The sequence below is a fragment of the Saccopteryx bilineata genome, chromosome 1, assembly GCF_036850765.1.
Source record: "Saccopteryx bilineata isolate mSacBil1 chromosome 1, mSacBil1_pri_phased_curated, whole genome shotgun sequence".
In the NCBI taxonomy this organism is placed as follows: Eukaryota; Metazoa; Chordata; class Mammalia; order Chiroptera; family Emballonuridae; genus Saccopteryx; species Saccopteryx bilineata.
Genome location: NC_089490.1, coordinates 38,206,121 through 38,224,398, shown reverse-complemented (window position 1 = coordinate 38,224,398; position 18,278 = coordinate 38,206,121). Strand labels below are relative to the sequence as shown.

The window sequence follows — 18,278 nt, the reverse complement described above, 5'->3', positions numbered from 1 at the left end:
AACACATTTTATGAGGCCAACATAACCCTCATACCAAAACCTGACAAGGATGGCACAAAGAAAGAAAACTACAGACCAATATCTCTAATGAATACAGATGCTAAAATACTAAAAAAAATACTGGCAAACCGAATACAACAACATATTAAAAAAATAATACATCATGATCAAGTGGGATTCATCCTAGAATCTCAAGGATGGTTCAACATACGCAAAACGGTTAACGTAATACACCATATTAACAAAACAAAGAACAAAAACCACATGATCTTATAATAGATGCAGAAAAGGCTTTCGATAAAATACAACACAATTTTATGTTTAAGACTCTCAACAAAATGGGTATAGAAGGAAAATATCTCAACATGATAAAGGCCATATATGATAAACCATCAGCCAACATCCTATTAAATGGCATAAAACTGAGGACTTTCTACCTTAAATCAGGAACAAGACAGGGTTGTCCACTCTCTCCACTCTTATTTAACGTGGTACTAGAAGTTCTGGCCAGAGCAATCAGACAAGACAAAGAAATAAAAGGCATCCATATCGGAAAAGAAGAAGTAAAGGTATCACTTTTTGCTGATGATATGATCCTATACATCGAAAACCCGAAGGACTCCACAAAAAGATTATTAGAAACAATAAACCAATACAGTAAGGTTTCAGGATACAAAATTAACATACAAAAGTCCATAGCCTTTCTATATGCCAACAATGAAATATTAGAAAACAAACTCAAAAAAATAATCCCCTTCAAGATTGCAACAAAAAAAATAAAATACCTAGGAATAAACATAACAAAGAACGTAAAGGACCTATATATTGAAAATTACAAAGCATTGTTAAGGGAAATCGAAAAAGATACAATGAGATGGAAAAATATTTCTTGTTCTTGGATAGGAAGAATAAATGTAATCAAAATGGCCATATTACCCAAAGCAATATACAAATTTAATGCAATTCCCATCAAAATCCCTATGAGATTTTTTAAAGAAATGGAACAAAAAATCATCAGATTTATATGGAACTATAAAAAAACCCAAATAGCCAAAACAATCCTAAGGAAAAAGAATGAAGCTGGGGGCATTACAATACCTGACTTTAAACTATATTATAGGGCCACGATAATCAAAACAGCATGGTATTGGCAGAAAAATAGACACTCAGACCAATGGAACAGAATAGAAAGCCCAGAAATAAAACCACATATATATGGTCAAATAATCTTTGATAAAGGGGCCAACAACACACAATGGAGAAAAGAAAGCCTCTTCAACATATGGTTTTGGGAAAACTGGAAAGTCACATGCAAAAGAATGAAACTCGACTACAGCCTGTCCCCGTGTACTAAAATTAATTCAAAATGGATCAAAGACCTAAATATAAGACCTGAAACAATAATTACATAGAAGAAGACATAGGTACTAAAATCATGGACCTGGGTTTTAAAGAACATTTTATGAACTTGACTCCAATGGCAAGAGAAGTGAAGGCAAAGATAAATGAATTGGACTACATCAGAATAAAAAGTTTTTGCTCAGCAAGAGAAACTGATATCAAAATAAACAGACAGCCAACTAAATGGGAAATGATATTTTCAAACAACAGCTCAGATAAGGGCCTAATATCCAAAATTTACAAAGAACTCATAAAACTCAACAACAAACAAACAAACAATCCAATAAAAAAATGGGAAGAGGACATGAACAGACACTTCTCCCAGGAAGAGATACAAATGGCCAACAGATATATGAAAAGATGCTCAGCTTCATTAGTTATTAGAGAAATGCAAATCAAAACTACAATGAGATACCATCTCACACCTGTTAGATTAGCTATTATCAACAAGACGGGTAATAGCAAATGTTGGAGAGGCTGTGGAGAAAAAGGAACCCTCATTCACTGTTGGTGGGACTGTAAAGTAGTACAACCATTATGGAGGAAAGTATGGTGGTTCCTCAAAGAGCTGCAAATAGAACTACCTTATGACCCAGCAATCCCTCTACTGGGTATATACCCCAAAACCTCAGAAACATTGATACGTAAAGACACATGTAGCCCCATGTTCATTGCAGCACTGTTCACAGTGGCCAAGACATGGAAACAACCAAAAAGCCCTTCAATAGAAGACTGGATAAAGAAGATGTGGCACATATACACTATGGAATACTACTCAGCCATAAGAAATGATAATATCAGATCATTTACAGCAAAATGGTGGGATCTTGATAACATTATACGGAGTGAAATAAGTAAATCAGAATAAAACAAGAACTACATGATTCCATACATTGGTGGAACATAAAAACGAGACTAAGAGACATGGACAAGAGTGTGGTGGTTACCAGGGGTGGGGGGAGGGAGGACATGGGAGGGAGGGAGGGAGAGAGTTAGGGTGAGGGGGAGGGGCACAGAGAACTAGATAGAGGGTGGCAGAGGACAATCTGACTTTGGGCGAGGGGTATGCAACATAATTTGATGACAAAATAACCTAGACATGTTTTCTTTGAATATATGTACCCTGATTTATTAATGTCATCCCATTACCATTAATAAAAATTTATTTTAAAAAAAATTTATGTTTTATATCTCTTCCCCCCAATATTGCAGAGGAAGTCTGTATTATAAACCCAATGTGAGCCTGACCATGAGGTGGCGCAGTGGATAGACTGTCAGACTGGAACAGGGTTTGAGACCCCGAAGTCGCCAGCTTGAACTGGGACTCATCTGGTTTGAGCAAGGCTCACCAGCTTAGTCTAAGGTTTTTGGCTCAAGCAGGGGGTCACTCAGTCTGCTATAGCCCCCTGGTCAAGGCACATATGAGAAAGCAATCAATAAACAACGAAGGTGCAACAATGAAGAATTGATGCTTCTTGTCTCTCTCCCTTCCTGTATGTCTGAACCTATTTATCCCTCTCTCTGACTCTCTCTGTCTCTGTCACACACACACACAAAAATAATAAATAAATAAATAAACTCAGTGTGAGAGTGTTGGTCAAATAAGTTTGTAAATATGATGTATATGTTTGCTTGTTTATAGTTTGCATTGGGTGTGGGGGACAGGCTGTAAGCAAGCAGGGTTGTTATAGCCTAAGGCTTAGTTTTTAAGACTAAGCCTTCCCACCCTAAGTGACCATGTATCAGAGACTTTCTTGTTTGTATATTGGATTAAAGGTTTTGATTTCATCACTATAAAATGGGGCAGAGGAGCCCATGCTGGGGGAGAGCAGAGAAAGGCCACATAAAGGAGAGGAGAAGCAGCCAAGATGGTGGAATGCTGAAGGAGAAGCCAGTTTGTACAGAGTTTGTGTAGAGAGAAGGAGATGGGGAACAAAGGAGAATGAGGCTAGTAAGCTAGAAACCTTTGTATCTAGGAAACTCAGGTAAGTCAGTAGCTTTGTGAGTGCTGAATGAGTGGGTTTTGGAGCCCAGTGTGTGTTTTTACTTGCCCGCAGGGTGCAAGCTAGGATTAAAGATAATGGCCCACCAGTTCTTGGCTCTGTTGTTTCATTACCATCTGTCTAAATCAAATGTGAACCTGCATGGGCCAGGAGGCTGTGATGGTGGCCACAGCTACTGGCTTTACAGAGAATTTCATGATTTGGTAGTATCTGACTAGTTTTTATTATAGACTATTTTTTAGCAGTTTTAGGTTCACAACACAATTGAGAAAAAAGTACATAGATTAACCATATACCTCCTGTCACTACATATGTCTAGTCTTCCCTATTATTGACATCACTCACCAGAATGGTAGGTTTATTACCAAAGTGAACCTACATTGGCACAAAATCATCACCCAGAGACTATGGTATATAATTTACTTAAGTCTCACTCTTGGCAGTATACATGCTGTGAGTTTGGACAAATATATAATGCCATATATCCATTATTATGACATACTACAGAATATTTTCACTGTTATAAAAATCTGCTGTGCTCTGCCTTTTCATCCCCTTTCTCCCTCTCACCTCTGACAACCAGTGATCCTTTTACTGTATTCATAGTTTTATCTTTTCTAGAATGTCATACATCTGAAATCATATAGTACTTAGCCTTTTCAGATTAACATCTTTCACCTAGTAACATGCTTTTAAGATTCTGCCATGTCTTTTAGCTTGATAACTCATTACTTTTCAGCACTGAATAATATCCTAATGTAAATAGGCCTTTAGTAGTGTGGTAATGAAGTGTGGGAAGACAGACAATAAGAAGAGGAAGCACATGAGTATGTATATACATTAATGTCATTTCCTGTATTAGTTTCCTAGAGAAGACATAACAAATTACCACACAGTGGTGGCTAAAATAAATTAGTTGGTCACAATTGGATCAGAAATCCAAAATCAAAGTGGAAGCAAAGCTCCACTTTCTCTGAAGATGCTAAGGGACACCCTACATTTCTTCTTCTGTCTCCTTCTTTAAGTGGCCTTTGCCCCGGTGTTTCCTTGTGTCACATCTTTTTATAAGGACATTTGTCTTTGGATTTAGGGCCAACCAAGCTAATTCAGAGTGATATCATCCCATGACCCTTAACTTAATTACATCTGCAAAGATCAGGTGGCTTTGATTTCATTGCAAGTGCTGGGGAATATCACCTAAATTATTTCTCATAAATCATCTGTAATCAATGACTACTTCATGTGCTTAATTTTATTTTAATTTGGTAAATATAAACTGTGCAGTATAGATTCACCTATATTTTTCACTTTTCTTTCTTAGATGTCTTTCTGGATTTTCTGGTCAATTTTGTGAAATTACTATAAAGGGATATTTTTCATCGTCACATCTAAATGGCACAAACTGTGAAGATCACATCAATCGATACTTCTGCAAATGTCAACAAGGTGATTATGTTTATATATGTATGTATATGCATATATATAATCCAGTTTTGACAATCTACTTTACCAGTATTGTTGTTGACTATCAACAAAGTTCTAAGGAATGATAACTCTTAGAAAATATAAAATGGATGTTCTGTGAACTAGTAAGCAATCACTTACACTACCGTCCAAAATCCTAATGTTTAGAATACGGTATCTCACTATATATATTTTCTAAATTTATGTAAACTTTGTATTCTTGATTTTTATCTGTATCATTTGTGTTTGGCACGCAAGGAATCTTTTATAAATGTTAACATTTATTAACATTAACATTATTGTTACATATATTGATTGTTAGTACAGAAATAGGCAAGCAAAGTAAACTGACTTTATTCAAGAAATAATTATTTATTAATAACTTGTCTTTTAGACCATTTCCACCTTTGGCCATATGTCCATTATACTGATATAAACAAGTTCTGCCCATGCATTTTTTCCCAACATTTGTTCTAGTTTTTTATCTTTTAAGCTATGTTGCTTTCTTCCTGTGTCTTTTGTCACTCACTTCATCTTCAATATTCAGTTGCATCCACCAAGATAGCCTGTTAAATACCTGAATTTCCTTAAGTAGTAATAATCTCTCAGAAATATATGGGGGTATTTTTGGTCACTAAGAAAAAATTATCACTATTTACAGACCCCACAGAAGACATGAGATAGTTTCTGTATATCATAAGTTCCGGCCTTCTGGTTATTTGAATCTTCTAAGGGAATAACAACTAGGAAGTTCGCAACACAAAAAAATATATATAACTTTCCTACCACCTTCTAAGTTCTTCTAGCTCTGCTGATAAACAAATTAACAGAGACAGATTAACAGGAGTTTTATTACTGGTGTATATACCAGGAGTGTCATAAGATACGAGATCATAAACCCATTAGACAGTTAAGTTTTATATGCCATTCTGGACAAAGAGGAAGGGACCAAGGACTTGGGATTCCAAAGGGGAAGTAGGTAATTCACAGGTAGGTAATAGAGTAAACATTTGGTAAACAAATTCTTGCTGTGTCATTCAGAGACATTAGGGCACAGAGGATGGGCTTTGCTAGATCTCCCTGTTGGCTACATGTGTGCTCATTTATATGTACCAAAGGTAAATACGCTAAGGTTATTATACTAAGTTTGCTTCCCAAAGAAGGTTTTTCTATCTGAATTCTTTTAGGTAAGAAAAGGGGGGGAGGGAGGGCAATGGTACTTTCAGAGTCTTCTGTTTCTTTTTTTCTTTTCTTTTTTTTGGGCACGTGTGAAGTGGGTCAGGGACAGACAGACAAGAAGAGAGAGAGATGAGAAGCATCAGTTGTTTGTTGTGGCTCCTTAATTGTTCATTGATTGTTTTCTTATATGTGCCTTGACTGGAGGGCTTCAGCCAAGCCAGTGACCCCTTGCTCAATCTGGTGAGCCCATGCTCAAGGCAGATGAGTGCATGTTCAAGTTGGAGACCTTGGGGTTTTAAACCTGAGTCCTCAGCATCCCAGGTCGAAGCTCTATCTACTGTGCCACTGCAGTGTTTCTTAATAACCAGCTTAAAATCAATATCCCAGAAGGCACATTTGAAGTGTCAACTTTGGTTTATTTCAGCAGACATATGAATATTAGGGCTTTATTGTTTATGAGATGTTATACAAATTATCAATTGAGTACTCTCAACATACTGTTTACAAGTTCACATGCATACAACAGTCACAACAACCTCTGTTTTTGGTTCAGTCAATACTGACACTATTTTATTTCGTCCGACAGGTTATCAGGAGACATTTGCACATGCATTTTGAAATAGTTGCCTATGCATAAAACTGTAACTGTTGCAAATAAGTAAAATAGAGAGTATGTTTTCTGATATAAGAAATAAATACCTTATCAAAAGTTTTGCCTCTTCCAAGCAAAAATGTTTTTGTTGATATCTGAACATTTAAAACACTATGAAAGCTACCTTAAGCAATAAATTCAGGTTGTAGGGCAAAAGTAGATTGACAGTTGTGAATACATGAAACACAGAGTTTATTCTTGTATTACTATTTATTAGTTATTGTATTATTTATTTGTATTATAACTGTTAACCTACTTTGCCCCACCCTGTGTAATTCTACAAAAACAATAAAGAAACAAAGCAGGTATATCAATAATTTTTACTGTATTAATATCTATTTTATGGTTTCATTTTTATGTTATATTTATACTACTAGATTAGTTTTGATGCTCCAGATTAAGAATCTACTTATTTGTGATTCTTTTGGAAGCATGGAGCCATTGTGAAGTAATTGCAGTGTTCAGATGAAGCCCTTTCTGAATGTTGCTCCATAGTCCTTAGTGAAAATAGCCTGAAAATGAACCCATCTGTGTTGTTAGGTGGGATAGAAGTACTCAGAAATTTCTGGTACAGTAATACCTTGGTTTTTTACTTCGGTTATTGGTTATCGTCGGTTTTGGTTTTCTTCGATTTTTTCTGAGAAAAATGTCTCTCGATTTTTTGTCGATTGACTCAGATTTTGTCAGCGTGCTCTCATGACCTCGCTGCTAATTTTGCAAAAACAAAGGGTGACCCACACATTCTCCTGCTCAGTATGGCGCTGTTTCTCATTGTGTGAGCATCACCACCACACATCTAGCCAGTGTTTTTGTGCTTTTTAAAATGATTGCGAGTGCTAACACTACAATTGCATGTAAGTGATCACTGCGTATACAGTGTTTGCACCTCTCTCTCCCCTCCTCGCTGTCTTCAGTACGCCAAGAAGAGTCTTCAGAAAGGTAAACAACATGTTACATGTTCATTTATTCTTTACATTAGTCTTTTATATTTATTTATATTAATTTCTTATTGTTTTTAGCATTAAACACTACATTTATTATCTATAAAATATGTTTTTGGTATGTGTTTTGGAGTGTCTAGAACAAATTAATTGGATTTACATTGATTCATATTGAAATAATGGCCTTGGTTTTCATCAGTTTCAGTTTTGGATTTCGCTGATTGTTTTCAGATGGATAAGCGACAAAAACCGAGGTATCACTGTACTTCTGACTTAAGAATTACATTCTTCACAACCTAGTCACAAGATCAAAAACCAAATAAGCAGTAAACCAAAAAGAAAAAAAAAATTCTTTGACAATGTCCTTGGCTGATTGTCTCAGTGGTAAGAGCACTGGCCCAGTGTATTGATGTCCCAGGTTTGATTCCCAGTAAGAGCACATAAGAAAAGCACCCATTTGCTTCTCCATCCCTCCCTCTCTCACTTCTTTCTCTCCCACTCCCTCTCCCTCTCTCTGTCCCTTTCTCTCTCTTTTTCCTCTTTCTCTCTCTCCCTCTCCCCCCTCTTTTCCTCTCCTGCAGCCTTGGCTCGATTAGAGCAAGTTGGCCCTGGGCACTGAGTATGGCTCCATGGCATCTGTCCCAGGTGCTAAGAAGAGCTTGGTTGCTGAGCAATGACCCAGATGGACAGAGCATCACATCCTAGTGGGCTTGCTGGGTGGCCCCCACTTGGGGCACATGCAGGTGTCTATCTTTCTGCTTCCCTGCTTCTCACTGAATAAAAAGAAAAATGTTGTGAGCACCCTTCCAGACCTGCTCTCAGGGACCCACTATAGCCATGGCTCATAATCATGCCAACCCACCCTCCTTCTGAAGTTATTTAAGGAATAATCTTGCTCTTGCAGGTTACCTTTTATCCAGTGGTAGGATTCAGCTGTTTTGCACCAGTTTAGCAGAACCAATACCTAAATTTTTGTTGAATTGGGTGAACCAGTTGCTAAAATGGCACTTGTAATCAGAGTCCTCTCTAAGGTGGGCTGGCTCCTGAGCAGCTGCTCAATGTGAAAATTACAAATTTACATCCCTTACTCTTTTTTAACATTTATCTGAGCAACAGCATATTCTAAGTGCCCGTAGTGATGCTCATTCCTTCCATAGGTGGAAAAATTTTGATGGAACTATACTTGTAATATTCATTTATTCATTTAAAAAAACTCATTATACCTTTGATAAACTACTACATTTTAATTCCTTTGCATTTGTTACTTCAGTAAACAAACATATAATGTAAAAGTGCCAAACACCAGAGGGTGACAAGCTGTCATTAAGAATATCTTAAATAACAGTTTTAATTGTTTTTGTCTGGCATTATTTAATATTTTTCATTAATATTTTTTAAAATTTTATAATATAATCTAGTTTTGTGTACCCCTTTTATTTTTCTTATTTAAATATTAAATGCATTAATAATAAACCATTTGATATATCGTTTTCTTATACTTAAAACTGTCATTAGGACAGAAAACCGGTTGTTGAATTACTTGAATCCCACTACTTCTTTATTCCTACCTCATTTTCTTTATAAGCATAGCTAGCTGTTATTTATGTTTCAGGATTTTAAAATTTCATACTATAAAATTTATTCTCTGGCATGAAGTTTCAGTTTAGGGAAGTGCGTAAAATATTGTGTAACTACCACCATAGCCAGATAAGTAATCACTATCCCAAAATTATCCTCATGCTGCCTCATGTAGGCAATCTTTTCCTAGTGCCCAACACATACTGATCTTTTTATAATTCTAATTTTTAAATGACTTTTGTCCTTGATAATTCACATGTTGTTTAGTAGCTTTTCTCTTGTGTTCTGAATTTCCAATATTGAAAGCCAAATGTGGGAGGATTTCAGCATATTTGTATTTGGGGAATAATAAGTATAATAAAAATAACAATAGTAGTGTACGGACACTATTCTATTTTACATGTATTGACTCACTTTGTTTTCATAGCAACCTTGTGAAAAAGGTACTACTATTTCATTTTACCAATGAAGACCCTGAGTTTAGTGTCTTTAGATCACCTCCCACAGCACATTAGGCAAAACTCATATTTGTAACCTCGTACTGTACTGTATATATGTCACTTCTTATGTTTTCCAAAGAATGGCCTTCACTGAATAGCAACTTTCCATAAAATTTCAGTTATACTAGATAAGTAAATTCTACAGAGCTTCTGTGCACCATTGTGCCTATAGTGAATAATACTGTATTGTACATTTTAATGTATGTTAAAAGAATAGATATCATGTTAAATATTCTTACTAAAATTAACAAAATTGACCACAGATTTTTAAAAATAATTATGCCAGTAAGATCCATCATTGTGATGCATCTTAGTCTGGATGTTACCAATTTAACCACTATGAGATTCCTTCAGGAAGGTTTCCTACCCAGAGCTGTCCAATTATCTCCTAGAGTTTCCATAAGCAAAAAATGAGAACTGACCTTTTTTTTTTTTTTTTTTTTTGAGTAATCTATAGTCACTTGCCTTCTCCCAAAGGTCATCAAAAGACACAAAGCCTGGAGCATTTGGCTTATACAGGTCCACTTTTATCCATGGAAGAAACTAGCATTAATTAATGTTGATAATTCCTTCTTAGGCTCTAGTCTAAATCATGCCACTATACTTACTTTACACAATTCTGGGCGGAAACTTAATTCACTAGGTATTTACTTCTATCTTTAAATTAGTTAAATATTATATAATAATCATTTTCCATTTTTATCAGTTGTGAAAATCTTCCTGAAGTTCCCATCATGTTGCCAATGATCAGAATGAGCCTGTCTTGATGTAACAACAGCTCTTCCTCCATAGCCATAACCTCCACTGTACCTCAAGATTTGCAATTTTATCTACTTTCTCTCTTCTCACTTTTTTCTAGTCCAAACAGAGCTGGATAACTCCTGCAAGATTTTGAACAGAACACAATTTAAAAGATTTAAATGCCAACTTCCTCACAACTGAACTGAATAGAATCAGGCTAAAAGATACTCAACATCTTATTTAATTTTGTCCAACCAAATTCCGTCCAAAGAGTCATATTCTAATGTGTCCTCACAAATTATTCTGCATGTATTAAAAAGTACAACCCATTTCTGATGTTGGCCAATGTTGTATAATCACAGACAGGGCCATCGTTAGCATAAAGCCATTCTCCTCTGCATGAGCAGACAAATTAGATGGTTAAACCCTTTCCTCCAATCTAACAAGATACAATACTGGGCAAGTGGAGCACCTGTTGGTCTCAGAGCTCACTGATGTCCTCTGCATGGGCACAACCTGAGCAGCATTCAGTTCAGTCCTAATTACAGAGCTCATGCTCTTCCTAGGTAATAAATTCAGTGGCAACTGATCTCATTTCTATTGAAGTATCAATACAAGCATTTAGATTACCTTACAAAATAAAATGCACTTACTTTTGTTGTAGACCAAATAGTTCCATCTATAATGTTCTATAAAAATGTTTAACGTTCAGTAAGTGAAACCACAGTTTATCCCATTATGAGCAAATTGAAAATGAAGGGAACAATCTCTGTACTGCAAATGTGAAAGCTTCACCTGGAGTTGTTCTGGGTCCATGAGGCAGTCACTGTGCCCACTTTTTATACTCGGGGGGGCGGTAAAATAGTGTTTGTATAGGTGATAATATAAACTGCAGGTACACATTTTTCTCTTAAAACAGCATTATTCATGTTGAAGCAGAAATACCACATTGTCCTTGGGGCAAAGAAGCAGAGAAACAGACACAGATATTATCTGCCGTGAGTGCTCGCGATTATTAAGTCATGGATAGGGCTTTTGTATTTGGAATAGAAAAGATACAGAATGTTTTTTTCTTTTTAATCAAGACCCATGAAAAGTAATCTTTAATGTGAAATAAAAAGAGTGTATACTAATGCATTCTCAGGCAGATTTAGTATAAGAATCAATTCTTCTATATATTCTAGAGTTAGACCAAGCCAGGAAAATAATTTTAATTCATGTTACCCAATTACTAATAATATATTAACAAGTAAGACAATTATTTTAGGTTTAGGTTTAATTTTTTTTTTTTTTTTTTGCATTTTTCTGAAGCTGGAAACAGGGAGAGACAGTCAGACAGACTCCAGCATGCGCCTGACTGGGATCCACCCGGCACGCCCACCAGGGGGCGATGCTCTGCCCACCAGGGGGCGATGCTCTGCCCATCCTGGGCGTCGCCATGTTGCGACCAGAGCCACTCTAACGCCTGAGGCAGAGGCCACAGAGCCATCCCCAGCGCCCGGGCCATTTTTGCTCCAATGGAGCCTCAGCTGCGGGAGGGGAAGAGAGAGACAGAGAGGAAGGCGCGGCGGAGGGGTGGAGAAGCAAATGGGCGCTTCTCCTGTGTGCCCTGGCCGGGAATCGAACCCGGGTCCTCCGCACGCTAGGCCAACGCTCTACCGCTGAGCCAACCGGCCAGGGCCGGTTTAGGTTTAATTTTATTTTATTTTCCTCAGATTAGATGCAAATTAGTTGGTGCTAAGAGAGAAAATGAAAGTAAAATATGTAAATCTTTGAAATAGTGACTTTTATTTTTGTTAATAAACTCAAACTATTTTAACTGCTGTTATGGCAGAGAATGGTCGAATTAAAAACTGTCAGTGTTTCTAGTGTATATATTGACATATTTAAAAATTTGTTTATATAAAATTAGTCTAATTTTTACTATAATTTGACATCTAAAGTCTTCTTTATTTTACACCTGCATTACTTGACATCATTTATTCTGTAAGCACTTATTTTCTATTGTGAATCAGATATCATAACAATTTGATCATTTTTCAAGATTGCTAATGAAAACTTTGTTTATTGATTTTTAATTACCAAACAGTATTTTCTAAGTATCTAATTATCTTATTACAAATGGACACCAAACCTACATAAGATTTTCATTTGCCTGTTTTATATTCCTTTATTTTGTTCCCATTCCTTACCATGACTTTTCCCACACCAGTACAAGGACATTTCTTATTTATTTATTTTCATGAGTGTTGAGGGGCAGCTGTGTTAGGCTTGCTCGCTGGTGTACCAGCTGCAAGCACTGTTCTTGGTTAGTGTGTAAGCATCTTCCAGAGGCATGTGTGTATGGCCTATATAAGGCTACCGGTGCTTGTGCTTGAGAGAGATGGGGGATTGTGGACAGCGGGTTGCCTGGCCACCACTGTGAGAGGCCATTCTTGCTGTTTGTGTGCCGAAGAAGAGGTTTTCCCCTGCCTGTGTGCTTGCGAGACTTTATTAAACGGATTGGCCCTAACGCTTTCTGGCTCCACAGTTTCTTTACCATCTGCCCGAATCCAATGTGAACCTGCCTGGCCTCGGCCACTGGCCTAACAGGTGTAACTGGCACTCAGCACACATTCCCATCTATTGTGGTTTCTATACTGCAGAGGTAATGAAATTAAAAACTTCAAAATCTAGTCTCCCTTGAAACTGAAGTTCTGAATATAAATTGAGTTCCACTAATAATAAACATACCTGAATTATGGAGGATCTGGCGGAAGCCATTTATAGATGTGTTAGCAGTTTCAGCTGGTGAAGAAGGTTATAGACATGTGGGATTTTCTGCAGCTGATTTCACTATTGAGTCACTGACTTTGTACTAAAAAGCAGTGGTGGCCAGAGAGGCAGTCGATGACAATGCTGTGTTCAGTCACCAGTCTCAATGTAGGGAGAGACAGCTGGGGAGGTCTTGGTGGCAGCTTCCTGGCAATCCAGCTTCTGTCGAATAGTACGATGGGACTGGAAGTCAGTAATTCTAGTGGTGGCTTTTATGTTTCTCACCTCTCTGAGATGGCATCTCTCAGCGTCATTTCTGTGGTTCTTGGAGCTTTTCCCACAGCCCTTTCTTCTAATAACTTTGTAAGCACCTTATTCCCTGTTACTAACACTATTTTTTTCTTAAATATCTACAGTGGTTTCTGTTTTCTGTGCTGAACTCTTAGTTTGTTGTTTTTCACCAAGACAGCCTTCATGTTTCATTCAGCTTAACTAGACCTTAACCAGCCTTCTTCTTAACACCAGACCCCTGGCTGGCCTCCCTTTCCTCACAGTGTTTCCTTCAGAAAACTTGTGATTGTAAATTTTTCTCTTCCCCTTGGAGATCTAAACCTTTGTGCAACCTCTTGCCAATTTAAAAACCCAGAAATTTCTTCCTCGAGCAACTGGGAGCCATCTCTTTGCAATGTAATCATAGGAGATAGTGCCCCTCTCTACTGGTGTCTGTGGGAGGGTAGAAGCCTAGTGTCAATAAGTGACAATTAGCAAACACTGATGGCCTAAGTATGTTGGCCAACTTCCCCCCAGGCAATATTCTCCAGTCTTTTTCCAGCTCACCCAGCATTTAAATATCCTCCCACCTACCTTTGGTTCAGAGCAGTTGCGTTCACTCTCTCTCCCCTCTCTCTCTCTTTTATAATCCTCTTGAAAAATGTCTTCCGTGTCTTTTGAAATGTTCTGGTAATTTTTTTCTTTCACAGATCCCACTTTATACTTTAAAGTTTTGTAATCTTTCATACTATTAAATGAAAGAGAAAAACCTTAGTATTTTTAATTCTGTAAATATATTGTATAATCTTTTATAAATTTATTTATTTTTGTGACAGAGACAGCAAGAGGGACAGACAGACAGGAAGGGAGAGAGATGAGAAGCATCAACTCCTTGTTGTGACATCTTAGTTGTTCATTGATTGCTTTCTTATATGTGACTTGACTGGGGGGGGGGGCTACAGCAGAGCGAGTAACCTCTTGCTCAAGCAAGTGTCCTGGGGCTCAAGCTGGTGAGCCTTGCTCAAACCAGATGGGCCCGTGCTCAAGCTGGCAACCTCGGTGTTTCGAACCTGGGTCCTCTGCATCCCAGTCTGATGCTCTAGTCACTGTACTACCATCTGGTCAGGCTGTACAGTCTTTATTTAGTCAAAAGAATATATAATTAATGTAAATTTATTATATAAAATAATATAGCAAATTTGTGTGTGCCTAATATTTGCCTCAAGGAATAAAATATTAGCCATCATTCTAGGCTCCTCTCTATCTTTCCCTGAGCACATTATTATTCCCCCACCCTACACTATTTCCAAATTTATATCCAACTTGCTCCTAGTATCCTTCAGAGTTTTCTTATATAGGTCTGTCTCACTAAGTGATGTTATTAGATTCGTATGTATTTGACATTTACAAGAACATTTATCAGAATATGTTTCTATGCAGTATGCTTTTATATTCAACAATATGTTTGTGACATTTAACCATGTTAATGACTGGTCATAATGACTTCTCATAAGCCCGGCAAAACTGTTTCTTCTGTAACACTTTTTATAGCCTTCATACTAGAGATGACTACAGAATAGCTTGGCATATCACTATAAAGTGAAAAGAGTCTTGGACAAGGATTTGGTAAATTCAGTCTTTTGGCAGATGCTTCTACATTTGATCTGAACTCTGCCAAGTCTTTGAAACTTGTTCTGTATTTTTCTTCTTACAATGCAGTATAGCATTAAATCATTTTTAAGCACCCCAGAATACTTATTTAATTGTTCTCTTTCAATTTATCAATGAAGAGCAGTGGTAGTATATTCCTAAGCAGGAACAAGAATAAGACTTCATTTCCCAATAGCCAGAGTTCAATGCTATTGAATAATATATAGAAAATAAAGGAAAAAGTAAAAGTTGCGATTATAGTACTCATAGGTAGTCAGTGAGTACTGATAGTTGCTTCTACTTGTCTCTATTCTTCCTATGTAGAATGGTATATTTAGATATACTCAGTTTAACATGTCTTAAACATATTAAGATTCATTATAAACAGTTGCCTCATAGGAAGGAATCAGTAGTTTAAAAAATTTTCTAAATGTATACATAATAACCATCACTCAGATATTATCTTGTGGATAACTTAGCAATGTTGGTTGCTAGATTGATAATGAAATGCTGGCAAAATTCACACAAATGATACCCATACAGTGTTTTAGTATAGAAAATTAGATCATGATGTTAAAGAGAATTCTTACAGCCAATAGTCAGCTAAACCTACAAATAGTATTTCTATTCTATAGAACCACAGCTAAGAAATTCTAACTGTAAAACACCACAAGTATTACAAGAGAATGTTTTATATCTAGAAATTATAACAATAGATTTCTCTGAATTTAAGAATCATATTAAAGAAGCATGGGGTGTGTTTATTCCATTGACTTTTATGTATTTATTTCAAGGTGAAGTATGTAAAGTCATTTGAATGGGTGATGTAGAATGGCACCATAGGTACAAGCCAAAATTTTATTTCACATATTCTTTCTTTCACTTTGCATTACTGTGTGATTTCAGGTCAATTTATTTCTCTTCTCCGTTTAATTTTTGCATATACTAAATAGAGACAATAATAATAGTTATGAAATAGAATGGTTATAAAGATAAAATAAAAATTTATATAAAAGGCCTCACACAATTATAATAAATAATATGTAGATACACTCATGTACATATATACAAATATATACATATACATATATAAACTACCATTATTATATTATTAATAAGTAAATGTTTGCTTTGTGATTGTTTTTGAACAGGATGGTCAGAACATCACTGTGAGGATGGACAGGATGAATGCATTCCCAACTCATGTGTTCATAGAATATGCATAGAAAATGAGCCTGGCTTTAACTCCACATGTTTATGCATAACTGGATTTGTGGTAAAGATTATTATTGGTTTGTTGTTGTTGTTGTGACACTTTTACATTGTCTTTGAAATACTGTGATAGAATATTGTGAGTGAAAAATAAGGTTGGACAAGTTCACTTAGTGCTTCTTTCCTTCTCTGTCTCTGTATACTATTCTTAGCATTCCCCTTTCCCTTCTGGTCCATCCATCACATGCAGCCTCAGCCCTTCCTTTCAAGAGAAAAGCATTCTCACAAATTGATTCGAACTAACATGCAAGTGACTAAATGTATTGTACTTGAATGTTTTAATGTATTTGAAGAAGTATGCCTGCCAGGGGAGGAATGACTTAATATTTTAGGGTCTTGGCAGTACCTCTATTTTACCCAAAGACATGGCCCTGCTTCTGGTGTTGGATCAGAATATTCTGTGTTCAACAAGAATGAATCTGCTTTCTTGGCAAATTCGGACTGGTCTGAACTTCATTCATGTTACAATTTACTTACCATGGTCGAAATGTCTCTATTGAACCACAATTCTTTATTAGAGCTGACCACAACACATGAATATAGTATGTTAATACCAGTTGGCAAGACTATGCTGTCAGGAATTTTAAATGTATATTTATAAATATCATTAATAGATATACCAGTATTAACCAAGACTAAAGCTAAATAATTTAACAAGGTATACAGTCAGGTGACTCAGTATAATATTAAGAAATTGGACTTCAAGGGAAGATGAGGTCTAGCCAGTGTCTAAGAACAGTGAACATGTATGAATGGAGTTAGACATTCCTCAGAGCTAGAAGATCAGAAAGGAAAGGTCAGAAGAAAGAGTCTGCAGAGGTGGTTAAGAAATTAAACAAAAAAAAGGTCAATACCTATCATCTAAACAAAAGAATTTGAGAAAGCCCAGACTGAAGTCAGATACTCTTTCATTTGAAGCATATTCCCAAGACCCATCTGTCTGATGAAACAGAACTATCATCTTTATCATCTTTCTTACTTTTGGAGCCTCCAATCCTCACATTCCCCCAGGGAAACGTCTTTCCCTTAGTGATTTTAGAGAGATGATCTTCAAGGAAGAATTTCAGGCATTCTGACACCTGAGTGTGAAAGGTATTTGGAGCCAAGAAATAATTTTATGGCAGATTACCCAGTTATGGCTTCCTTAAAGTATCAGAAAAAAGAGAAAATCCAGAATTGTATCCTTTATCTATATTCTCCTACCAATGAAGCCTGATATATAAACATATACATAATTTGATTTATATAATAAATTATACACATAACTATAAGTAAATACTGATTTTATAGATATGTTTTTGTTAAACACAAAGAATTTACTGCCCAATATCCTTAAACTGTCTTTATATTTTATTAAATTTATTGGGGCGATATTGTTTAATAAAATTATATAGGTTTTAGGGGTACAATTTCATATTATCTGTACATAGTTTTATGTGTTCACCAACTAAAATCAAGTCTCCTTTCATCACCATTTACCCCCCTATATCCTCCTTCACCTACCCCACCCCCTTTTCCCTCTTGTAATCACCCTACTGTTTTCTATGATGTTTTTTTTTTATTCTGAATTATTTAAAAGATTTTATATTTATTTTAGAGAGGAGAGAAAGAGAGCAAAAGAGAGAGATATAGAAGAGGGGTAGGAGTAGGAAGCTCAATCCTCATGTGATCCTTAACCAGACAAGACCATGGTTTTGAACCAGAGATCTTGACATTCCACAGGGTATTTTGTTGTTGTTGTTTTATTAATTATTTTTTTCTGCTTAATCCCTACAATAGTTCATTCCAAGGACTATGTTCTTTCATATTGGAAAATAAGTCAATTAACACTTGTACTATCTACTTTAATAAAAAAAAAACTTTAGGGTACATC

At 36.2% G+C, this 18,278-nt stretch overlaps 1 protein-coding gene across 1 annotated transcript in view; it reads left to right on the top strand.

Annotated features, from left to right (window-relative positions):
• The window catches only part of LOC136319194 (protein eyes shut homolog), a 557,987-nt gene that overhangs the window by 251,710 nt on the left and 287,999 nt on the right, over positions 1-18,278 (top strand). Inside the window, exons 6-7 of the mRNA XM_066252572.1 lie at positions 4,726-4,850; positions 16,285-16,409. Of these exons, the coding sequence (XP_066108669.1) occupies positions 4,726-4,850; positions 16,285-16,409 (250 nt within the window). The remainder of the gene's footprint in view (positions 1-4,725; positions 4,851-16,284; positions 16,410-18,278) is intronic.